We start from the raw sequence: 25,723 nt of genomic DNA, 5'->3' as shown, positions 1-25,723 counted from the left end.
CAAATCTTTTAGTATTTTGGGTGGTTTAAAGAAAAATGCATTACTCTTTTATAAATAAATTCCTAAAAGAATTTGGGGCATTCTTATAACAGTTTAAGGTTGATTTAGGATTATTTTGTCTCGCCTGACGGACCCAGCTGGCCCAATTCTAGAATACCGGGCCAGGAAACTTATTACAGGGGACATTGTGAGAAGGAAACAATCCCAGCTTCTGGGCACTGAATGAGACCAGGCTGCAGGTGTTGAAGGAAGGTCAGTCCAGCAGGCTTGACACTGCACACAAAAATGTCACAGTAAATAGGTGTAGTTCACACACATGCGGTCCCACAGGGAAAGAGACTCGCCATAAAGTAGCAGGAGTGGTATCATGTGCAGACAGAACATGGCAAGAGGGAACCTGCGAGCAGGAACTCAACTTAGTTGTTGATCACTAGGGAGGTGGCACTGGGAAGAATGCCTGCAAGGTAGTAGGGCTTCGTTTCTCCTAAGAAAGACAGGGCAACGGTTTGGCAAAGCAGGTCTGAGAGGAATTTTGTATACAAATAATGAAGACAAGGATCCAGTTCATCAAACTGCAGGTCTTAAACCAGCCTAGTCACTGCTCCTGAGATTCAAGGCCAATGCCCTAGTAATAGCAGCTCGAATACTGTAACAGGTTCCTGTTGCTGCACAAGACATTACTGCAAACCCAGTGGCTTAAAGCAACAAACATTATTCACAGCTTCCTTGGGTCCGGAGTCTGGGTAGTTGGGTCCTCTGTTCAGGGTCTCACCAGGCTGAAATCAAAGTGTCGGCTGGAGCTGGGATCTCATCTGGGGCTCAGAATCCGCTTCCAATCCCATTCATGTGGTTTGCAGACTTCAGAGGCTTGTGGCTGTAAGAAGACCGAGGCTCTTGTTTTCTTGTTGGCTGTCAGCAGGGGAGCTTTCAGCTCCTGAAAGCTGCCTTCAAGAGCTAGTCCATGGCACTTTCACAACAGAGCATCTTACTTCTTCAAACCCAGCAGGAGAACCTTCCTCCAGTTGGCTACAGTGGATTCTTACATAGGTAACTTGAGCCCCAGAATGACTATTCCATCATCGTTGCCATATAATGTAACTTAATCAAGGGAATGACTATCTCATCGTATTCACATGCACACCAGGGAGAGGGAATCTCGGGGGCCATTGTGGAGTTCTGCTGGATGATTCAAAACTGAGGCTACGTTTGTTGAGTGTTTATTAAATGCTCAGCACCATGCTGCAATTGGGGGTACAAAACTGAATGAAATAAATCAGGAATATAAGGCAGATAGGGAAGCCCATGGACTAATGGAGGATGCAGAATTGAAAATTAATTCTAAAACAAGCTAGTATGTCTGTAATAGTTGAATGTGGAAATGACACAGAAAAGATAGTCAAGGAAGTGAGGTATAGCTTGATAGGTGTTTTCTAGGCAGAAAGTAAAGAAGAGGGCATTTCAGGCAGAAGGCACGTTTATCTACCAACACGTCTAAGAGGCTGTGAGTAGTGGGGCTTGACTGGGAAGGAGGGGCCTGAACAGATGTAAAGGGTCAGAACAGGAAGGACACAGAACTTAAGACTTCATCATGGACAGGAACCACCAAGGAACTTGTGAAGGGATATTAGTACATTAAGGTCACAGAGACCAAGTTACACAAAGATAAAAAAAAACTGACGCCACAAAAATAAGAAAAATTTCAACATAAATAAGCACAAGTGAAAAGCAAAAGTCTCATACAAATTGATAACAAAAGACCAACATCCAACAGAAAATGAGCAAAAGATAAGAAAAAGCAATTAACAGAAGACACAAAAGGCTGATAAACAGAGAGAAGAGTGTTTAACATCACTTGTGATTAAGAAAGTGAAGATTCAAATAGTGAAACATCATTTTCACTACGAAATTGTTAGGATAACAGATATACAAAACATGTATACTTACTTAGATTATTGAAGGACAATACGTCAAAGGGTAAGCAGGTGTAGAGGTTTTATAGACAATTCTTGTTTTCTTCTTTATACTGTTTTCTAAATTTCCCCAATGAACTTGTATAAATTCTTAAAATAGTACCTAACATATTCATTTATTTTAAGAGAGAAAAAGCGTCTAATGAGAAACCGCAGTCCCTGTCCACCCAACTCGCCTCCAGAGGCAACTACTTTCAGCTCTTCTAGTGTGCACTGCTCCAGGTGGTTTACATGTATTCACTCATTTAATCTTCTCAACTGTCCTACGAGGTGGAACTAGGATTATCTCCAATTTACACATAAGGATACTGAAGCACAGAGAAGTTAAATAACTTACCCAAGGTCACATAAGCTAGTAAGTAGTGGAGCTGGGATCTGAACCCAAGTGATCTGGCTCCAGAGTTAAAGATTTGCTGCTGTTACTGTGGCCTTACCGAACTATAATGCATTACTTAACTCACATTTATAAAGTCACTATTACCTAGCACATGGCAATAAAATCATTTAAAAAAAAAGTTGTTTTACTTACATTTGTATCTGATAAGCAACTGATAAACTTAAACTGAAACATGATGAAATAAAAGTTTGCAGCTCTAATCATCACTTAAATATCCTAATACATTTAAATTAAAATTAATGTGCTAATACTTCCTCTTTCCTGATTTATAACAGCATATTTTCTTCCAAAGCTATCATATATATTTTTAAACACATTATAGAAATTAGATGACTTAAAGGATATACAGAAAGAAAATAATCAAAAATAAGTTAATTCAGATGTACACAATCAGAAAAAGATACTGAAGTTAACGAATTATGTGGCTTAAAAATCAATACAGCGTCCTTTTCGTTCCCAATCTCCATATCGGGTAGGTTCTGGGCCCCTGGGTCCACCTCTTTCTTTGGTAACAGGATTAACATCATCTGGAAATTCTGAAGAAAGACAGAGATGCAAAAAAAAGCAGTCAATGGAGACGGGAAAAGCATCATGGTCAATTCTGCAGACGAGGCTGCAGAGCTGACAGTTAACAGGCTGCATGCTACTGATGAGGCTACTACTATGCAGTCCTTAAACAAACTCTCCCCAGAGAGTGGTTCCTCTCCCCAGTTTGAGAAATCACTTTAGCACCCAATCTTCATATCCAATCTACTTTATTTCCTGCATTAGTGACTTAGAATTCTCAGAGGACTCTCAGGCCCTCATCTGAGGAGTGGCTGGGTTAGAACAGAAGGAAAGGGGTGCAGAGAATACAGAGTACAAATCCACAGGGTTTGGAAGGTTTTGAAACAAGATTACTTTGAATATTACTTTGATTCGATGCCTTATTTTTCTTAACAGTGAAGTGGGTACAACCATCACACCTGCCTTACTATCTTGAGAAATAAAAAAAGAAATGCATGTAAAAGGTCTAGCGCAGTGCCAGCTACATAAGAATGCTCAAATAATTTTAGCTATGAGTATTAATTTTCCTCATCATACAGTTTTGGCTTCAGCAACTGGTTCCCGGAAACTGCCATTTATGGGCATAACAACTGTTATTATTGTTAACAGTGTATGTTCATAATAGGATTTTCCGTTTTGAGTCAGGCCCAATTCTGAGGACTTTATACATATTAATTCATTTAACCCTCATAATAATTCTTTGGGACAGGAACAATTATTGTTTCCATTTTATAGATGAGGAAGATGAGACTAAGTGATGAAACTGAGTTTGAATTCACACATTCTGGCTGCAGTCTTGCTCTCAGTACATACACTGTACTGATCTGTACACAGGAAGATCAGGAGAGGAACAAGCTATTTGAAAGAATCCCAATTCTTAAACAATGTCTAATCACTCATTCATTTTCTTTGACCTATAGGTGATTTACAATATTGTATTAGTTTCAGGTGTACAGCACAGTGATTCAGTTAGTTTTACAGATTATACTCCAGGAAAAGGTATTACAAGATAAAGGCAATAATTCCCTGTGCTATATATCATTGTTGCTTATCCAACCTATACACAGTAGTTTGTACCTCTTAATCCCATACCCCTATCTTGGCCCCCCCTTCCCTCTCCCCACTGGGAACCACTAGTTAGTTTTCTATGCTGTGAGTCTGTTACTGTTTTGCTATATACACTGTTTATTTTTTAGGTTCCACATGTAAGTGATAGAGTATTTGTCTTTCTCTGATTTTTTCACTAAGCATAATATTCTCGAGGTCCATCCACACTGTTGCAAATTTCATTCTTTTTAATGGCTGAGTAATATTCCATTGTGTGTGTGTGTGTGTGTGTGTGTGTGTGTGTGTGTGTATCTTCTTTTTTTTTTTTTTTGCGGTATGCAGGCCTCTCACCGCTGTGGCCTCTCCCATTGCAGAGCACAGGCTCCAGACATGCAGGCTCAGAGGCCACGGCTCACGGGCCTAGCCACTCCGCGGCATGTGGGATCTTCCCAGACTGGGGCACGAACCCGTGTCCCCTGCATCGGCAGGTGGACTCTCAACGACTGCGCCACCAGGGAAGCCCTGTGTGTATCTTCTTTATCCATTCATCTGTTGGTCGCTTAAGTTGCTTCCATATCTTGGCTATTGTAAATAATGCTGCTATGAACGCTGGGGTGCACGTATCTCTTCAAATTAGTGTTTTCATTTTCTTTGGATATGTACATAGTAGTGGAATTGCTGGGTCATATGGTAGTTCTATTTTCAGTCTTCTGAGGAACCTCCATGTTTTCCATATTGGATGCACCAATTTACATTCTCACCAACAGTGTAAGGAGGGTTCCCTTTTATCCACACCCTCTCTAGCATTTATTATTTGTTGACTTTTTGATGATGGCCATTCTGACCAGTGTGAGGTGGTACCCCACTGTAGTTTTGATTTGAAATTCTCTAATAATTAGTGATGTTGAGCATTTTTTCATGTGCCTGTTGGCCATGTGTATGTCTTCTTTGGAAAAATGTCTATTCAGGTCTTCTGCCCATTTTTGGATTGGACTGTTTTTTTTATATTGAGTTGTATGAGCTGTTTATATATTTTGGATATTAACCCTGTGTTGGTCATATCATTTGCAAACATTTTCTCTCATTCACAGGTTGTCTTTTCATTTTGTCCACGGTTCCTTAGCTGTGCAAAAGTTTTTAAGTTTAATTAGGTCCCATCTGTTTATTTCTTTTGCCTTAGGAGACAGATCCAAAAAAATATTGCTACAACTTATGTCAAAGAGTGTTCTGCCTATGTTCTCTTCTATGACTTTTATGGCTTCAGGTCTTACATTTAGATATTTAGTCCATTGAGTTTATTTTTGTATATGGTGTGAGGAAATGTTCTAATCTCATTCTTTTACATGTAGCTGTCCAGTTTTCCCAGCACAACTTACTGAAGAGATTGTCTTCTTCCATTGTATATTCTTACCTCCTTTGTTGTAGATTAATTGACCAAAGGTTCATGGGTTTACTTCTGGGATCTCTATTGTGTTCCATTAATCTATGTGTATGTTTTTGTGCCGGTACCATGCTGTTTTGATTACTGTAGCTTTGTAGTATAGTCTGAAGTCTGGGCGCTTGACACCTCCAGATTTGTTCTTTTTCCTCCAGATTGTTTTGGCAATTTGGGGACTTCTGTGGTTCTATATGAATGTTAGGCTTATTTGTTCTAGTTATGTGAAAAATGTCATGAGTATTTTGATAGGGATTGCATTTAATCTGGAGATTGCTTTGGGTAGTATGGCCATTTTAACAATATTAATTCTTCCAATCCAAGAGCACAGGATATCCTTCCATTTCTTTTATAAATTTCCTTTATCATTGTTTCATAGTTTTCAGAGTACGGGTCTTTCACCTTTAAGTTTATTCCTAGGTATTGTATTCTTTTTGGTGTGATTTTAATGGGGATTTTTTTTTCACTTTATCTTTCTGATAGTTCATTATTAGTGTATGTAAAGGAAACATATTTCTGTATATTAATCTTGTATTCTGCAATTTTACAGAATTCATTTATTAGTGCTAATAGTTTTCTGGTGGAGACATTAGGGTTTTCTATATGTAGTATCATGGATCTGCAAATAATGACAGTTTTACTTCTTCCCTTTACATTTGCATACCTATTTATCTTCCTTGTCTGATTGCTGTGGCTAGAACTTCCAATACTATGTTAAATAGAAGGGGCAAAGAGTGGGCATCCCTGTCTTGTTCCTGAGTTAGAAGAAAGGCTTTCAACTTTTACTGCTGAATATGATGTTAGCTGTGGATTTGTCATAAATAGCCTTTATTACGTTGAGATATGTTCCCTCTATACCCACTTCAGTGAGAATTTTATAATGAATGGATAATGAATTTTGTCAAATGGTTTTTCTGCATCTATTGAGATGATCAGTTGGTTTTTATCCTTCCCTTTGTTAATGTGGTGTATCAAATTAATTGATTTGCAAATACTGAACAATCTTTGTGTCCCTGGAATAAATCCAAATTGATCATCATATACAATCCTTTTAATATATTTTTGGATTCAGTTTGCTAATATTCTGCTGAGGATTTTAGAATCTATATTCATCGATATTGACCTGTAATTTTCTTTTTTTGTAGTGTCTTTGTGTGGTTTTGGTATCAGGGTAATTATTGGTGGCCTTGTAGAATGAATTTGAGAGTGTTCCGTCCTCTTCAATTTTTTGGAATAGTTTGAGGTGGTTAGGTATTAGCTCTTCTTTATATGTTTGGTAGAATTCTCCTTTGAAGCTGTCTGGTCCTGGACTTTTGTTTGCTGGGAGTATTTAAATTACAGATTCAACTTTACTACTAGTGATCAGTCTGATCAAGTTGTCTATTTCTTTTTGATTCAGTCTTGACAGGTTGTATGTTTCTAGAAATTTATCCATTTTCTCTAGGTTGTCCAATTCATTGACATATAACTGTTAGTAGTGTTCTCTTATGATTTTTTGTATCTGTGGTTTTTGCTGTTCCTTCTCCTCTTTCATTTCTTATTTTATTTGGGTCTTCTCTCTTTTCTTCTTGGTGATCCTTGCTAAATGTTTACCAATTTTGTTCATCTTTTAAAAAAACCAGCTCTTCGTTTTATTGATCTTTTCTATTGTTTTGTTGATCGCTATTTTATTTCCCCTCTGATCTTTATCCCCTTCCTATTGCTGACTTTGGGCTTTGTTCTTCTTTTTCTAATTCTTTTAAGTGGCAGGTTAGGTTGCTTACTTGAGATTTTTCTTCTTTCTTGAGAAAGGCCTGTACTGCTATAAACTTCCTTCTTAGAACTACTGTTGCTGCACCCTATAGGTTTTGGAGTGTTGAATTTCCATTTTCTTTGGTCTTGAGGTATTTTCTGATTTCCTCTTTGATTTCTTCATTCACCCATTGGTTTTTTAGTAGCATGTTGTTTTAGTCTCTAAGTATTTGTTCTTTTCCCATTTTTCTTTTTGTAATTGATTTCTAGTTTTATACTGCTACGGTCAGAAAAAATGTTTGATATAATTTCTATCTTCTCACATTTTTTTGAGACTTGTTTTATGGCCTAGCATGTGATCTATCCTGGAGAATGTTCCATGTGCACTTGAATATAATGTGTATTCTGTTGTTTTTGGATGTAATGTTCTGTATAAATCTGTTAAGTCCAAGAGGTCTATTGTGTCATTTAAGACCAGTGTTGCCTTATTGATTTTCTGTCTGGATGATTTGCGCATTAATGTAAGTGTGGTGTTAAAGTGCCCTACTATTATTGTGAATTTCTCCCTTTTTGTCTGTTAGTATTTGCTTTATATATTTAGGTGCTCCTGTTTCAAGTATTTATGTTAATGATAACATCCTCTTCTTGTATTGATCGCTTTACCATTATATAATGCCCTTCTCTGTCTTTTGTTACAGTCTTTGTTTAAAGTCTACTTTATCTGATATGAGTATTGCTACCCCCACTTTCTTGTCATTTCTGTTTGCATGAAATAACTTTTTCCATCCCCTCACTTTGTCTGTGTCTTTGGTTCTGAAGTGAGTCTCTTGTAGGCAGCAAATAGAAGGGCCTCATCACCCTATGTCTTTTGATTTGATTATTTAGTCCTTTGACATTTAATTTCTGATAGGTATGTAGTTAATGCCATTTTATGTTTCCTAGTTGTTTTTCTATTTCTTTGTTCATTTCTTCTTTTCGTTTCTTCTCTTGTGGTTTGATGATTTTCTTTAGTAGTATGCTTGTATTCTTTTTAGTTTTATCTACTGTAGTTTTGATTTGTGATTACCATGGGATTCATATATGTTGACCTGTAACTATATCTACTTGGTTTGAACTGATAGTCATTTAAGTTCAGATGCATTTGAAAAGATCTACAGTTTTTACGCCTCTCCCCTACATTTTATGTTTTTGATGTCATATTTTAGATCTTCATGTTTATCTCTTAACTGTTTATTGTAGTTACAGTTGCTTCTACAATTTTTTTTAAGTTCATCTCTTTCTTTTTAATTCCTTGCCAAACAGTCAGTAACAACCAACAGATATTATTAAGGTTCTGTTTTCCAGCCCTTCCCTTACAGCTACAAGTTCATTAGGTATGTGGGGTCTATGTCCCAGGTCACTGCAGGCAACAGTTAACCAAATGCTTTTACAATTTTTTGTTTTTAATCTTTGTGCGGGCTTATTTAAGCGGTTGATCCTCAGTCCTTACTATATATTTGCCTTTCCTATCAGGATTCCCCTTTCCTACAGCTTACTTTTCCACTCAGAGAAGTCCCTTCAACATTTCTTTTAAGGTAAGTTTAGTATTGATGAACTCTTAGCTTCTGCTTATCTGAGACGCCCTTTATCACTCCTTCTATTTTAATGATAATCTTGCTGAATAGAGTACCCTAGCTTGCAGGTTTTCCCTTTCGGGACTTTGAATATATCGTGCTGCTCCCTTCTGGCCTGTAAAGTTTCTGCAGAGAAATCAGGTGACAGACTTATAGGGACTTCCTTGTGTATGACACTGTTTTTCTCTTGCTGCCTTCAGAATTCGAACTTTTGCCATTTTAATTATGATATGTCTTGGTGTGCATCTGTTTGGGTTCATCTTGTTTGGACCCTCTTCCTGTACCTCGATATCTGTTTCTTTCTTCAGATTGTGGAAGTTTTCAGTCACAATTTCCTCAAATACAATTTCAATTCCCTTCTCTCTCTCTCTCTCTCCTCCTTCTGGGCTCCTTATATGTTATCCCAGAGATCTCTTAGACTGTTTTCATTTTTTAAAACTGCCTTTCTTGGGCTTCCCTGGTGGCGCAGTGGTTGAGAGTCCGCCTGCCGATGCAGGGGACATGGGTTCGTGCCCCGGTCTGGGAAGATCCCACATGCTGCGGAGCGGCTGGGCCGGTGAGCCATGGCCACTGAGCCTGTGCGTCCAGAGCCTGTGCTCCGCAATGGGAGAGGCCACAGCAGTGAGAGGCCCACGTACCGCAAAAAAACAAAAAAAAACCCAAAAAAAACCCTGCCTTTCTTTTTGCTGTTCTGATGCGGTGATGTGCATTATTCTATCTTCCAGATCACTTATGCGTTCTTCTGTGTCACTTAGCCGGTTATTCATTCCTTCTAGTGTGTTTTTTACTTCAACTATTGAATTCTTCATTTCTGATTGGGTCTTTTTTTATATTTTCTAGTTCCTTGTTAAAAACATTGCTGTGTAGATGTATTCTTCCCCCTAATTCAGTTAACATTCTTATAACCAATGCTTTGAATTCTTTATCTAGTCAACTGTTTCATTAGTAGTTTTTTCAGGGGTTTTCTACTGCTCTTTCAATTGAGAGGAGTTCCTCTGCCTTTTCATTTTGCTTAACTTTTCCTGCCTCTGTGAATTTAGGTGAAAGTTACCTCGAAGGAGTGTTCTTATGTAGGAGTGTCCCTATACCGACTGCGTGTGCCCAATGCCTTTTGTGGGAGAACTGAATTTGACATGGACGCAAATCATGTCTTTCCTCAGGGTGTGCTGACAGCTATCTCCTTGGTAGGAGGTGGGCCTGCTGGTGGAGGGGCTAGAGCTGGAGCCAGGTGTGGGGCAGGACTTCCCCTCTGCTAGGTGGCTGTCACTGTCCTATCAGGGGTGGGGTCTGATCCCAGGTTGCTGGAGCAGAAGCCCTGAGGGTCAGGCATGAGCTGGCTCTGTTCCCATTAAGTGGGTCTTTTCCTCTCTCCTTGCCCCAGAGCAGGAAGTGCTGAAGTGAGTGGGGCCTGTGTGGGCTCTCCGCTCATGTCAGCCTCAGACAGAGGTCTGAGCTGTCTCTGCTTCACTGCCTGTTCAGGTGCACATATTTGTTTCCCATGCTCCACTCAGATGCAGCCTCGGTACAAGTCCACTTTGACCCTCTCACCTGATCACTGCCCCCAGCCCCTGTCACCTCCACCTGGCTGTGGAGCCACACTGCAGAGCTGCGGGGGGCCCGTGTGGACTCTCGGCGTGTACCAGGAGTGAGCTGTGGCAGGCCAGCTGCTGTCAGAGGTCTGGGCTGCTTCTGCTGTGCCACTTGAGTAAGTGCCGACAATGGCTGCCGCTACCCCTCCCAGGCTCCACCCTGGGACTGGGTCACCGCTGTGTCCCACGGCTGAGTCTTCTTCCTGGTAGTGGCTGCCCCAGAATGGAATGAGTGGGACCAGAGAGTTGGCTTGGCTTGGGGCTGGGGTGCATGATGAGGCAGCCGCAGGACTTGGCAGCTGCTGGAGCAGATCTCTCTCTGCCCTGCCTTTGGGCCAAGCCTGTGTGCGCCCTCCTCACAAGCGGAGTCCAGGTCCCTCTGCCCTCCTGGGAGTCCCAGTTGCCCTCCAACCGGCCAAGGGGGCTCGTCTCCCCTGTGGAGGACGCCAGGACTCGGGCACCCAATCTGTGGTTCTCAGCACTCACTGCCCATGGTGGGTCTCCACCATGGAGTCTCCATTTTCTTCTGAGTCCTCTCCCAGGGGCACAGGTCCTGACCTGATCACTTTTCTTCCCTTCCTACCCAATTATGTGTGGATATTTTTTTACAGTCTTGATTGTACCAGGGTCTTTCTGCTAGTTTCCAGTGAAATTGTTCCATATGTAGATATTGTTTTTGTTGTTTTTTTCTTTGCAATACGCGCGCCTCTCACTGTTGTGGCCTCTCCCGTTGCGGAGCACAGGCTCTAGACGCGCAGGCTCAGCGGCCATGGCTCACCGGCCCAGCCGCTCCACAGCATGTGGGATCTTCCCGGACCAGGGCATGAACCTGTGTCCCCTGCATTGGCAGGCGGACTCTCAACCACTGTGCCACCAGGGAAGCCCCTTTGCCCATTTTTGAATTGGGTTCTTTTCGTTGTTGTTGAATTGTAGGAGTTCTTTATTCTGGATATTAATTCTTTTCAAATATATGATTTACAAATATTTTCCCCCATTCTGCAGGTTATTTTTCTCACTTTCTTGATAATGTTCTAATATGAACAAAATTTCTTAATTTTGTTGATGTCTTATTTATCTATTTTTACAATTGTTGCTTGTGCTTTTGGTGTCATATGCATGAAATCATTGTCAAATCCAGGGACATGAAGAGTCTGCCCAATTTTCTTCTAAGAGTTTTACAGTCTTCCCTCTTAAGTTCAGGTCTTTGACATATTTAGAATTAGTTTTTGAATATGGTGTAAGGTAAGGGGTCCAATTTCATTCTTTTACATGTGGATATCCTGTTTTCTCAGCACCACTTATTGAAAAGACTGTCCTTTTCGCCATTGAATGGTATTGGCAACCATGTCAAAAATCAATTAAGCATATATGTGAGTGTTTATTTATGAGACTGCTGCTTTTGTGTGAGACATTTTAAGGAAATATTTCCTCTCAGATTTTTACGCTTAGCTAAAACCTTTGAAGAAAAATTTTACCTCTAGATTAATGGCAACTTTTTAAAAGCCTCCATCACCTTGGCTGGTTGATCTGGTTATGAGATTGGACTTGGTAGAGTGCTATAATCTGAAATATTTAATGAATGAGCAAACCCCCAACGCTTTTATATTCTAGGAAGAATTCCAGACACAGGTCCCTGTATCCTCTACTGGTATCTTCTTGCCTAGGATGCTTCACTTCATAGATGGGTTAGCACTCATGAGACTGGAAAAACCAGACGAGCAGGGCAGCCTTGCCAAAGTTTCAAAGTGGTATGTTTACATTTATGCTGTATGAAATGCTATTTTTTGAATAGCTAATATCTGCACATTTTCCACAATTCAAAGGTACAAAAGGATGTAGCATGAAAATAAAGTAGTACTTAAAAAAAAAAAAAGCTTTAAGACATGAAACAAATTTTATATATACTGAATACAAAATAATGTTTAGTCTATCATCCCTTCTCCCGCCCAAAAACCTCTTTATTCTCCAAAACATCCCCTTCCCTTTCCCCAGCCATGTAGTTACAGTGAGAACAACCACATTTTCATCTGCGACCCAGGCCACTGGCCACTGGTTGATTTAGCTGTGGACATCTGATCCAAGGAAGGCCAAGGAGCTCTCTTCTTAAGGAATCTGAAATCAGGACTAAGAAATTGTATTTTCAGTCTTGTTGTTCTCTTGAACTGAGTGGCTGCTAGGAGCAGTTACTTTCTGCCCAGTGGACTCAGAAGGGAGTATGGAGACAGAAAACAATGAAGAGTAGGTACCAAAGACAAGAGAAGGAAGAACACTCTGGTTTCCATACAGTGTTTAGTCCTGAGGTCCCAGTCTTCTTCTAAGGCCCAGCAGCATTACTGCCCTAGGGAGCCTCACTTGTTCCCTCTACCTTAATAACAGCATACCCTACCTTCTGCTTAAGTCTGTTCAAGTAAGTTTCTGTTATTTGCATCTTAATTCATCTATTTTGCCATGCGAATAATGGGGTGTAATAAATAAATTAATCAAACATAATCAATCACTGCCAGGGACCTGGAAATCTTTTTTTTAACCCATACATACTGACAGTCAATTCAGTAAGTCCCCTACATACGAACCTTCATGTCGCAAACTTTCAAAGATATGAACGTGCATTCCATCAACATCAGGGGTGAGTGAAAGTGCAGCTTGCCCTCTGTCTCCTATTGCTGACAATCCCTCAGCTCTACCATCTCCTACCTCCTCTCCCTCCTCCAGTCAGTAAGTCTTCTTGCCTGTTCCCTCGATGCCAGCCCCTCTGTGCCAGCTGTTGTATTGCACTACTGTACTTTTCAAGGGACTGTACTGTAAGATTAAAAAGGTTTTCTTTGTTTTTTATGTATTATTTGTGTGAAAAGTATTATAAACCTATTACAGTACAGTACTATATAGCCGATCGTGTTAGTTGGGTACCAAGGCTAACTCTGTTGGACTTACGAACAAATTGGACTTACGAACGTGCTCTCGGAACAGAACTCGTTTGTATATAGAGGACTTACTGTATGGTAATTTTATTCATTGTTGAAATATTCTTTATTATTGTCAATGAAGAATTATAAACAATAACATGCTTCCTTCCTTTCATTTGCTTCTCAATGACAGAAACACTTTCTTTGAGACCAAAAATTAAGAGAGGAGGTTTACTCTACTCACTTGTCAGTGGTTCTTTCTCTAAATTGGAATCTTCTGGTGCATCAAAACGACCTTCTGGTAACTTTGGCTTCTTAAGGGGTTGTTTGATGGGTTTGGATTTTTCTCCTTGAGAACTTATTTTCCTCAAAGAATGACACAGAATGGGTGATCCTAGCAGAGTGAAGACAGTGAAAAAATAGAGGCTGTTCATTTATTCTACTTCAAAATGTAACACTTTTACTTACTTGTGTTAAGCTTATACATTCACAGTTATCAAAATTTTAAAGTACAGAAGGACACACAGTGACAACCCTTCCCTCTGCCCCCATCTTTGAGACGGCCAGTTCCTTTCCTTGGAGGCAACCAATGCTATCAGTTTGAAAAGAAGAGCTTTGAAATGAGTTAGTTAACCATTATCAAAATTGCAAAAACAGATATAAAATGCGGATTCCTGGGACTTCCCTGGTGGCGCAGTTGTTAAGAATCCGCCTGCCAATGCAGGGGACACAGGTTCGAGCCCTGGTCCAGGAAGATACCACATGCCGCAGAGCAACTAAGCCCGTGTGCCACAACTACTGAGCCTGCACTCTAGAGACCATGCTCCACAACTACTGAGCCCACGCACCACAACTACTGAGGCCTGCACGCCTAGAGCCTGTGCTCCGCAACGAGACACCACCATGAAGTCCGCACGCCGTAACAAAGAGTAGCCCTCGCTCACCGCAACTAGAGAAAGCCTGTGCACAGCAATGAAGACTCAACAAGGCAAAAAATAAATAATAAAATAAATTTATTTTTAAAACATTAATAAAATAAAATAAAATACGGATTCCTGTCTGAAGCAATGCCAAAAATACCAGGAATCAGATCATTAAGAGTAACTAAGTAGTAGGAACTTTTCAATGACAATATTTACTATTTAAATCTCTGTAAGTCACAAGGCACTGTATTTAGTATTCTTATACTTAAATCCTAATCATGCCCCTCTTTTTCCGCCAATTAAACATCTTAAACTGTATTGGGCACCTGCAATTTATAAATGAGCTCACTTTCTAGGTTACAATGAGAAAGGTAAGCTTTCAGTATTATGAAAGTTATCCGACCCTTGTTGAGATAATGTTCAGTAAGGGCAAAACCACTCTGAAAAATGACCTCAGGGTTGGGGTCTTCAACTTCCTGAAGGAAGAGCTTTAGAGGCAGACAGAGGTGGGTACCAATTCTGGTCACACCACTGTGGCAGGCACAGTAATGGCCCCCAAAGAGGGTGAGAACCTAGTATCTGGAAACTATGTGCAGGCTAGGTCACATGGTGAAGGAGAATCAGGTAAGAGATGGAACTGAAGTTGCTCATCAGATGACCCTGAACTAGGTAGACTGTCCTGGATTACCTGGGTGGGTCCACTGTCATCACAGGGGTTCTTAAAAGGGGAAGAGAGAACTGGAAGAGAGAACCAGAGAGGTGGCAGTGAGAGAGAGACTTGATGATGTTGCTGGCTCTAAAGATGGAGGAAAGGGCCACCAAGTCCAGGAACTTGGGCAGCCTCTGGAAGATGGAAAAGGGAGGAAACAGATTCTCCCCTAGAGCACCCAGAAGAAACACAACCCTAACACCTTGGTTTCAGCACAGAGGGACCCATTTCAGGCTTCTCACCTCTGGAACTGTAAGGATTTTTAAGCCACTAAGTTTGTGGTAATTTGTTACACCAGCAATAAGAAACTAAAACAAATACTTACTAGTTGTTTGACCTTTATCAAGTTATTTACCCTTTCTAAATCCATTTCTTCCCCTCTAAATTGAATATAACACTATCTATCTCATGAGCTTACTAAATAGGTTAAACTGGACAATTCAGGCAAAGCACTTAGCACAGTGACAGACTGTATCTATTATTGTTAGTATAGAATTATCTGGAAGCTCCTGATAGCATTACATGTAGTTAGGATTTTCTTTCACTACATGTATTTTATTCATATTCCAACAATGACTACATCACCCTACCCCCGCTTTAAAAAATTATATATATATATATACACACATGCAAATATATATGCACAAGTATTTGTATGTATATATGTCTCCATGTATATATATATATACACCCTCCACAGCCAATTTGGAATTTACATTGACATGTTTGTAAGATTACATAAAGTTAACATTACATACAAACTGCATTAACAATTTCAAAATAGTACATCAGGCTGTTAATTTGCACGTCCACTGCATATATCTCAGTGTCTAGCAACATTGTTGATTGTCTGAATGTCCAACTGTAATGCAAATTAGTCTTCAGCCAACAAAATTCAAGGATTAAGAAAATAAATATACAACTGAATGTATTAAGAAAACTACAACGACTTACAGAATTAATATAGACTTCTCCCATCTAAATACTCACTTACATAAAATACTTCACATTTATGATACTAACTGGCTGAGAAGAATCTGTGAATCAATAAAAATTTCTATACATATTAAAATAAAAACACTTACCTAAAATTTTAATGTATTTATTGAGTTAGACTACAGACCATTTTGCCTTCAAACTTCCACTTCAATATTTAAGGGCATATTTTACCTTTAATTATGTCCTCAAAATAATACTTAGTTAAGCATGCACTAAAAATCAAAAGAGAAAAACCTGCAAAAAAATATCTTGTAAAGCTGCATTTATTTTTATTAAGAAACTATATGGGGGCTTCCCTGGTGGTGCAGTGGTTAAGAATCCGCCTGCCAATGTAGGGGGCATGGGTTTGAGCACGGGACCAGGAAGATCCCACATGCCGTGGAGCAACTAAGCCCATGCACCACAACTACTGAGCCTGTGCTCTAGAGCCCGCGAGGCACAACTACTGAGCCTGCATGCCTCAACTACTGAAGCCCAAATGCCTAGAGCCTGTGCTCTGCAACAAAAGAAGCCACCGCAATGAGAAGCCTGTGCACCGCAACAAACAGCAGCCCCCGCTCACAGCAAGTAGAGAAAGCTCTGCGTGCAGCAACGAAGACCCAACACAGCCAAAAATAAAAATAAATAAATTTATTTTTTTTAAAAAGAAATTATATGGGTAACAGAAATATGAGTTTCTGATTGTACTAATATATTTCATATAATAATCTGTTCTTTGTTTTTTGTGGTTGACTATTTAGAAAAATATTATATTGAAAATGTTGGTGAATATAAACCGTGCACAACTGAAAGACATTCTAGGTCCCAAATCTCACGGATGTCCATGCTTGCCACTATTATTCAACATAGTTTTGGAAGTCCTAGCCACGGCAATCAGAGAAGAAAAATAAATAAATGGAATACAAATTGGAAAAGAAGTAACACTGTCACTGTTTGCAGATGACATGATACTATATATAGAGAATCCTAAAAATGCCACCAGAAAACTACTAGAGCTAATCAATGAATTTGGTAAAGCTGCAGGATACAAATTTAATGCACAGAAATCTCTTGCATTCCTATACACTAAGAACGAAAGATCAGAAAGAGAAATTAAGGAAACAATCCCATTCACCACTGCAACAAAAAGAATAAAATACCTAGGAATAAACCTACCTAAGGAGGTAAATGACCTGTACTCAGAAAACTGTAAGACACTGATGAAAGAAATCAAAGATGACACAAACAGATGGAGAGATACGCCATGTTCTTGGATTGAAAGAATCAATATTGTGAAAATGACTATACCGCCCAAAGCAATCTACAGATTCAATGCAATCCCTATCAAATTACCAGTGGCAGTTTTTACAGAACTGGAACAAAAACTCTTAAAATTTGTCTGGAGACACAAAAGACCCCCAATAGCCAAAGCAGTCTTGAGGGAAAAAAACCAGAGCTGGAGGAATCAGACTCCCTGACTTCAGACTATACTACAAAGTTACAGTAATCAAGACAATATGGTACTAGCACAAAAACAGAAATATAGATCAATGGAACAGGACAGAAAGCCCAGAGATAAACCTACGCACCTATGGTCAACAAAGGAGGCAAGGATATACAATGAAGAAAAGACAGTCTCTTCAATAGTGGTGCTGGGAAAACTGGACAGCCAAATATAAAGGCATGAAATTAGAACACTTCTCAATACCATACACAAAAATAAACTCAAAATGGATTAAAGACCTAAATATAAGGCAAGACACTATAAAACTCTTAGAGGAAAACATAGGAAGAACACTCTTTGACATAATTCACAGTAAGATCTTTTTGATCCACCTCCTAGAGTAATGGAAATAAAAACAAAAATAAACAAATTGGACCTAATGAAACTTAAAAGCTTTTGCAAAGCAAAGGAAACTACAAACAAGATGAAAAGACAACCCTCAGAATGGGAGAAAATATTTGCAAATGAATCAATGGACAAAGGATTAATCTCCAAAATATATAAACAGCTCATGCAGTTCAATATTAAAGAAACAAACAACGCAATGAAAAAATGGGCAGAAGACCTAAACAGACATTTCTCCAAAGAAGATGTACAGATGGCCAAGAAGCACATGAAAAGCTGCTCAACATCACTAATTATTAGAGAAATGCAAATCAAAACTACAATGAGATATCACCTCACACCAGTTAGAATGGGCATCATCAGAAAATCTACAAACAACAAATGCTGGAGAGGGTGTGGAGAAAAGGGAACCCTCTTGCACTGTTGGTGGGAATGTAAATTGATACAGCCACCATGGAGAAGAGTATGGAGGTTCCTTAAAAAACTAAAAATAGAATTACCATATGATCCAGCAATCCCACTACTGGGCATATACCCAGAGAAAACCATAATTCAAAAAGACACACGTACCGCAATGTTCACTGCAGCACTATTTACGATAGCCAGTTAACGGAAGCAACCTATATGCCCATCGACAGATGAATGGATAAAGAACATGTGGTACATATATACAATGGAATATTACTCAGGCATAAAAGGGAATGAAATTGGGTCATTTGTAGAGACATGGATGGATCTAAAGACTGTCATACAGAGTGAAGTAAGTCGGAAAGAGAAAAACAAATATCGTACATTAATGCATATATGTGGAACCTAGGAAAATGGTACAGATCAACTGGTTTGCAGGGCAGAAATAGAGACACAGATGTAGAGAACAAACGTATGGACACCAAGGGGGAGAAGCGGCGGGGGTGGTGGTGGTGGTGGTATGAATCAGGAGATTGGGATTAACATATATACACTAATATGTATAAAATAGATAACTAATAAGAACCTGCTGTATAAAAAATAAATAAAATTATATTAAAAAGAAAAGCAAAAAAACACGTGGACACAAAGTAAAATGAAGAACCCAATATTAAAGGAAGATCTAAAAAAGCAGTCAGGTCAAAGACATATTACTAGTAAAGGAATAAAAATTAGACAGATGACTTCCCATTAGCTATAATGAAAGCCAGAAGAGATAGAGCTGTGAGAAAATGATGCAGCCATTGAAACTACTTTCAAGAACAGGAGAGAAATAAAACCATATTTTCAGATTAAAAATAAAATATATATTAAAAAAAAACACAGAACTTTATCACAAGACTGTCACCAAAGGGAACTTCTAAACAATGTACTTTAAGAAACTGATCCAAGGACTTCCCTGGTGGTGCAGTGGTTGAGAATCCACCTGCCAATGCAGGGGACACAGGTTTGAGCTCTGGTCTGGGAAGATCCCACATGCCACAGAGTAACTAAGCCCGTGCGCCACAACTACTGAGCCTGCACTCTAGAGCCCACGCACCTAGAGTCCATGCTCTGCAACAAGAGGAGCCACAGCAACGAGAAGCCCAGGCACCACACTGAAGAGAAGCCCCTGCTCGATGCAACTAGAGAAAGCCCGCACGCAGCAACGAAGACCCAACGCAGCAAAAATAAATAAATAAATAAAAATTTAAAAAGTTGTTAGAAGAGTAAATCCTAAGCTTTCTCATCACAAAGAAAATAAATTTATAAAAAGAAAGTGATCAAAAAAGTAAAGTGTGAGATAAAATAGAAGATAAAAGTTTTATATGTTGACTGCATAAAAGTGCAATAACAGTATTGATTTGTGTTACTACACAATTCCACCTAACATACACACAACAAACACACACACACACACACACACACACACCCCTAAAAGGCTGAACAACAGAAGTGGAGGGTGAGTGAATTCAAAGCATTTTTAAGCTTTGTTCTGTTTAGGAGGAGAATAAAGATATTAATTAACTTTCAACTTCCTTAAGCATGCATTTAGATTTCAAGGATAACCAATAAAAAGCAGTGTGTATCTTCCAAAGCAGTGTGTATCTTCATTTTTTCCCTGTTTTTCCAGCAGAGGAAACAAATGAAAAAAGCAAACACTGAATTCAAAGTATGACAAATAGAAGGTGTGAAAAATAAGATGGTAGAAATAAAGCCAATTTTATCAGTAACTATAATTGTAAATGGACTGAACTCTCCAGTTAAAAGGTATGCTGTTGGACTTCAAAATAAAAACTCACCAAAATCTAGCCATATGCTGTTTATATGAAGAGAACCATTACCATGGTTCAAAAAAAAAAAAAGGACCAATGTTATGGACGGAAGGTTTGTGCCCAACCCCCCCCCCCACATTCATACGCTGAAATTCTAACCCCTGATGTGATGATATTAGGAGGTGGGGCCTTTGGAAGGCAAGTAGATCAAGAGGGTGCAGCCCTCATAGTGGATTAGTGCCCTTATAAGAAAGGCTATGAGAGCTTGCAGGGTCCTTCTGCTGTCTGCCACATGAGGATACAACAAGAAGACAGCCATCTGTGAACCAGAAAGCTGGCTCACACCAGAGACCAGATGTGCTGGCACCTTGATCTTGGACTTCCCAGCCTCCAGATCTGTGAAAAACAAATGTTTGATGTTTAAGCCGCCCAGTCTATGGTACTTTGTTATTGCAGCCTGAGCTAAGACATGTGAGATGCACCATTTCCACATCTTCTAAAAAAAAAGGGGAACCCACAGAAAATGGAAAGAAAATAAAAACAGTAAGAGAAGAAAATAATAACATAAATAAAAGACATAAAACTAAGAGGATCAACAAAACCAAAAGTTGGTTCTCTTAAAAGACTAAAACTACTGTGAAGTCTTTGGTAAAGCTAATATGAAAACGACAACAACAAAAACAAAAACACCCAAAAAAACCAAGAGAAGGTAAAATATATATTATGAGTAAAAGAGGAGTACATAGCTACATAGAACAAAAGTTTTTTAAAAACCCCAAACCAGTAACTTTATGCCTATATATTTAAAGTATACAAAATGAACAATTTTCTCAAAAAATTTAACTTATCAAAACTGACTTTAGAAGAGAAAATCTGGTAAATACCACAATAATCATTACAAAAATAACCAATAATTTAAAATCTTCCCTCAAAGAAAAGGGCAGGTCTAGACAGTTTTGTAGGCAATCTGTAGCAGACACTCAAGGAACAGAGTATTTCAATCTTAAAAAAAAAAAAAAATCTAATATAGAAGAGAAAAGGATGAGAAGACTCTTGAATTCATTGTAAGAGGCTAGAATAACTTTAATTTCAAAACCAGAAAAGGAAATTCCAAGACAGGAAAATTACAGGCCAACTTCTAAACAAAATATTAGCATACCAAACCCAACACTAAATTAATAATATAATCAACCTGATCAATCTGAATATTTTCTAGAAATGCAAGAGTGATTCAGCACTAGAAAAATTTATAATTCACCAACCCACCATATTAAAGGAGAAAAGTGAATTAACAAACAAGATGAAGAAAAATGAATTAGTAAATTTCAAGATTTATTCTGTCTTAAAAAACAGACAACTACATAAACAAAAAACCCCCCAAATCCTTCTAGAAATGGCAAGGGACTTCATTAACCTAATAAAGGGCACACCTACAGCTAATATTACATGATGAAATATGAACATATTTCCTTTACAATTATGAACAAGTACGCCTATCACCACTTTTACGCAACATGGTACTGGAAATCTGAGCAAGGACAGAGAAACAAGAGAAAAGAAAAAGATATAAAGATTAGAAAGGGAGAATAGATTTTCATTATTTGCAGGCAATATTTGTGTCTACCTAGCACCGCCCCACCAAAATCTGCAAATAAATTATTTAAATTAATAAAGTAATTTAGCCAGGTTACTGGACACAAAATCAATAAATAAGTCAACTGTGTTTCTATACATAAGCAGCAATCAGAAAATGATAATCTTAAAAAATATCGAGCAGTTGTAACCAAACCCCAACAGGAACTTTTTTTTTTAAGAATTTTATATGGAAAGCAGATATCCAAGAATAGCCAAGACACTTCTGAAAAACAAGATGAAAGGACTTATTCTACTAAATATCAAGAGTTGTTACAAAGGCATGGTCATTAAGATAGGTGTTACATCACAGGAACAGACAAATAGATCAATGGAACTGAAGAGAGCCAAGAAATAAACCCACGTGCATATGTATATGTAAACTTGATTCATGACAGGGGCGTTACATTGGGGGGGAAGGTCCAATATATGGACCTGGGACAACTGGTTACTGACATGGGAAGAAAGTGAAATTGGTTTCCTGCCTCACACCATACATGAAAATCAATTCCCGGTAGCATAAAGGCTTAAATATAAAAAGCCAAACAATAGACCTTTGAGGAGAAAATACAGAATATCTCTACGACCTTAGAGTAGGGAAGGCTTTAAAAAAGACCACAAAGTACAGACAATAAACAAAAGGATCAAGACAAGATTATAATAAAATTACGAATACCTGTTTATCAAAAGACACCTTTCCTTTGAATCTGTGTGACTGTACGATCAGATCCATTATTTTATTCTGTCTACTGCTGAAGATAATGTTTTAGAAAAAGACACCATAAGAGTAACAAAAGCAGTCCACAAACTGAGCTTGAGCTTGTATGGCCGTTAGCATAAGTGAGGCCATCTTGGGCCCATACAGGCTTTCTGCTGACCCTACCCAGGACTGTACTGTGAAGTCAATCACTCTCTGTTGTCAAGGGCTTAGCAGTTAATCGACATTGTTCAATAATCATTCGGATCAGGTGGCCTCTATACTCTGTCAGTCCCCAAACAATGAGGAAAATCTTCGCTGACATATTCCGGGCACCCACAAGACCAGTTACCTACTCATAAATCTTAGGAACGCACTTCCTGTTTCCAAGCACATACCTCCATAGTCTAGGTCAACTATAAAACTGTCCCAATGGCCCCCTTGGCGGTTTGGAGGGCGGCTGTTAATTTTTCCTGACGGTTGTCCGCCTGCTCTCAGCCTTTACAGGTAAGTTACCCTATGATAAACTGATTCACCGATTGTATGAACCTGCCTGCCGTGTTTTTCAGTCTCAAGATGACTTCTCAGTTCAGTAAGCACTTTTCATTCCCTCCGCCCTCAAACAGAGCTATTTGCCATTTACATAAGTAAAAAAGGTATAGTGGTCAAATACATGTAAAGAATATAAATAAGAAAGACAAACAACCCAATAAGAAAATGAAGAGATATTTCATCAAAAAAAGCGAAAAACTTTCGAAAAGATGTTTAACTTCTCTAGTCAGAGAAACGCAAAATTGTAATGAAATACCGTTTCAACACCCTATAGGCAGACAAAAATTTAATTTTCTGATGCTATCCAATGTTGGCAAGTATGTGGGGCAACAGGAACTCTAATACTGCTGGTAGAAGTATACGTAGCCAGTAGGAATGGAAAATGCCTTTACAGCTTGCCATCATATTGTAAAACTGAACAGGCCTATGCCACATATTCCAGGAATTCAACCCCTTGTGCAAGTACACCTACAGTGTACACAAGATGTGTAGCAGTCAATCCTGGTGCTTCTAGAGTTACACAATGTCCACTGAGAAGGGGAAAGGAAAAACGTATGATACACTCTCATAACTCAATGAATAATTACAGCATCACATATCAACATGGATGAATCTCAAACCAGTCAGGTGAAAAAAGCAAGTAAAATAAATACAAATGGCACGAAGCCCTTTCTGTAAAGATCAAAAGCTTACAGTTACACAACTGCATCAGGAAGCAGGTAGCAGGTAGCCGCTTGGCAATGGAAATATTCTATTTCTTAAACTGGAGAATGGATTCATAAATGTTGGCTTTGCTTCACAACTCACATGTGTTATGTAAATTTTTGGTATGAAACACTTCATTCTTAAGTTTTGAACACTAGTGAAAAAGGGATATTGAATGAACACACAACGGAGCTTCACACAGTTATTACCTCGAGGTTTGAACATTATGGGACTTTTACTTTATATATTATTCATTCCTGGATCATTTAAAATTTTTACAACTTAACAGGTAGTCTGTCTGGGGAGAGATGATTACAGAAAGGAAAACAAACTTTATAGGAATCTGGGGCCCATCAGGAGGAGGGGCGGAATTGTCTTCAACTTAACACAATTTTTCCAGCGTGTCCTAAATTAAAACTAGGCTTAGCATACTCTGTGGGTTAAGGCTGTAATATTTTGAGAAAATTTTCCAGCAAAAATGGGTTTTACAAGATTGGTTTTTACTAAAAGCATGCATACTTTCTCAAGAATAATTCCTGGCTTCACCTAATTTTTATTATACTTATTAGCCTTCGGCCCACTTTTCCAAAATTCTGCACTTTTCCACTTCTAGTACTGTAGACTGCCAGAGATCTTTTTCGCTGTAAATAAACTAAATAAGCAAATGATGAGTCCACTGCCGCAGGGCCCGCTTTTCCACACTCTCCACGCGCACCAGATGCCGCGCGCCCTGCGAACCCCCCAGGACTCAGGACGCCCGCCCGCTTCGTGGCCATCGCGGTGGCCGCCGGGAAGGAGGCGTCCGGACAGCGGGGCCCAGCGACTGTCCAGCTCCGGTCCCGCCCTGAGCTCGGGCGGGAAGGACCTGCCGGGGACGAGCGCGGTGGCCGTGCAGGACACGAAGGCTCGGCAGGCCCGGGGCCCCCGAGCCCGCGACACGCCGCTACCCCGCCGGACGCGTTTCTCGCGGCCTCCGTGCCTTCGCGACCCCGCCCGCGGGACCGGGCGCCTTACTTGCCGCTCTCCACGCTGTGGCCGGGATGTGGCCAAGCAACGAGGTGAAACCCAGCACAACCATGACGCCAGCTCCCGCCGCGTCCGCAACAGCCGCGTCTTCCCGGCACGCCCCGCGGGAGGGGGCGGGGCCTCCGCGGGGCGGGCGGGGCCTCCGCGGGGCGGGCGGGGCCTCCGCGGGGCGGGCGGGGCCTCCGTAGCCAGCGCCGGAAACCCGCGCTCCCGCACCTGGCTGTACGCAGGCAAAAGTGGAGCGGCTCGGCCTTATCATGAAGAACAACCCAAACTACCCTGAACCTCGTGTTGATGAAAACCTCAAATCATGGCTGAAGTTGGATGAGGGAATGCTTCCGTTTGTTCCTCTCAATTTGAGGCGAAGGTCTCTTGGAAGCTCGCTGCTCCAGTCCACAAATAGTGGGCACCTTCTACTCTTTTGCCTGTGCAATAGGCTTCTTTCCCCTCAGTTCTCCGTCTTTATTTTTTTACATTTCTGCTTGTTCAGCGAACTCTGGCCCACTGACCAGGTGGCCTGGAAGATGACGTTTGGGTGCAGCGCAGAGCAGAAGGCTCTCATCTGGTCCAGCTGCTGGGAAGGAGAGCTGCGCATCCGCCCTCCGGTTCCAGCGGCTCCTGCCGTGTTCGGAGCACGTGTGGCAGGTCAGGAGGCTTCATGGGACCTGTGGAAAGTCTACACAGAATCACACCGGAGTCCTTCGGGTGTTTTTTTTCTTCCTTCATTCCTTCCTTTTTTAGGAAAGTTCTTGGGCCCTGGTGATGTCTGACCGAGTAATATCAGGTGGCTATATAATTTGAGTTTCTCATCACGAACCGGAGTCATCTGGTCCCCCTAGATAAGGACTCCTTTCACCAGGAGGCAGTGGTATATTCGGAACGCGGCCAGAGCCAAAACCCAAGCAGTTTTCATTAGCAGGTAGCTCGGTAGCTTACATACACACTTCACCCTTAGTTCCTATCTACAGTTTAGTGGTGAGCTCCTTGTGACCAGCTGACAGAGGAAAAAATTCAAAGCTGGATTACGGAGGGCTTTGCTCAATATACTGACCAGCTGGCAAATGACTGCTTTGGCATTTCGAGCTGCATTTAACAGAGGCCCTCGAGGAAACAGCAGAGAGAAAAAAGATCCTCCCAGAGGGCAGAACTTTATCTTCTACTCTTTGCCTGGAAGGAGATATAGCTAGAGATAAAGATCT

General features: G+C 40.0%; 1 protein-coding gene across 9 annotated transcripts; it reads right to left on the bottom strand.

The window, feature by feature from the left end:
* On the bottom strand, nucleotides 1-24,625 carry SDHAF4 (succinate dehydrogenase complex assembly factor 4). 9 transcript variants are annotated; one of them, XR_016395116.1, is made up of 5 exons: nucleotides 24,513-24,625; nucleotides 13,476-13,625; nucleotides 2,772-2,903; nucleotides 2,308-2,364; nucleotides 1-1,239 (listed from the first exon to the last, which is right to left on the bottom strand). XR_016395116.1 is itself a non-coding variant. In XM_022590460.2 (4 exons), the coding sequence occupies exons 1-3, from the start codon at nucleotides 24,574-24,576 to the stop codon at nucleotides 2,794-2,796; spliced, it is 324 nt and encodes a 107-aa protein (XP_022446168.1). In that variant the 5' UTR covers nucleotides 24,577-24,625; the 3' UTR covers nucleotides 1-2,364; nucleotides 2,772-2,793. The 9 variants fall into 9 exon arrangements, 3 of the variants coding, with proteins under 3 accessions (XP_022446168.1, XP_022446167.1, XP_022446165.1); XR_016395118.1 differs by having other exon boundaries at nucleotides 1-874; XR_016395120.1 differs by having other exon boundaries at nucleotides 1-273.
* Nucleotides 24,626-25,723: the final 1,098 nt, after the last annotated feature.

Source organism: Delphinapterus leucas, chromosome 12 (genome assembly GCF_059928025.1).
Source record: "Delphinapterus leucas isolate spDelLeu-1000000601 "Yukka" chromosome 12, BTC_Dleu_Yukka2, whole genome shotgun sequence".
NCBI lineage: Eukaryota > Metazoa > Chordata > Mammalia > Artiodactyla > Monodontidae > Delphinapterus > Delphinapterus leucas.
Note: the sequence above shows the minus strand (reverse complement) of the source record. Positions and strands in the feature narration are given on the sequence as shown.

Excerpts from the sequence above, each read along its gene's own strand:
- SDHAF4 (XM_022590457.2), bottom strand. The coding sequence starts at position 24,576 with ATGGTTGTGCTGGGTTTCACCTCGTTGCTTGGCCACATCCCGGCCACA. Across the intron at positions 13,626-24,512 it reads CACAGCGTGGAGAGCGGCAA|GATCACCCATTCTGTGTCAT; the intron begins GTAAGGCGCCCG and ends TCACTCTGCTAG. Across the intron at positions 2,904-13,475 it reads AGAGAAAGAACCACTGACAA|AATTTCCAGATGATGTTAAT; the intron begins GTGAGTAGAGTA and ends GTCTTTCTTCAG.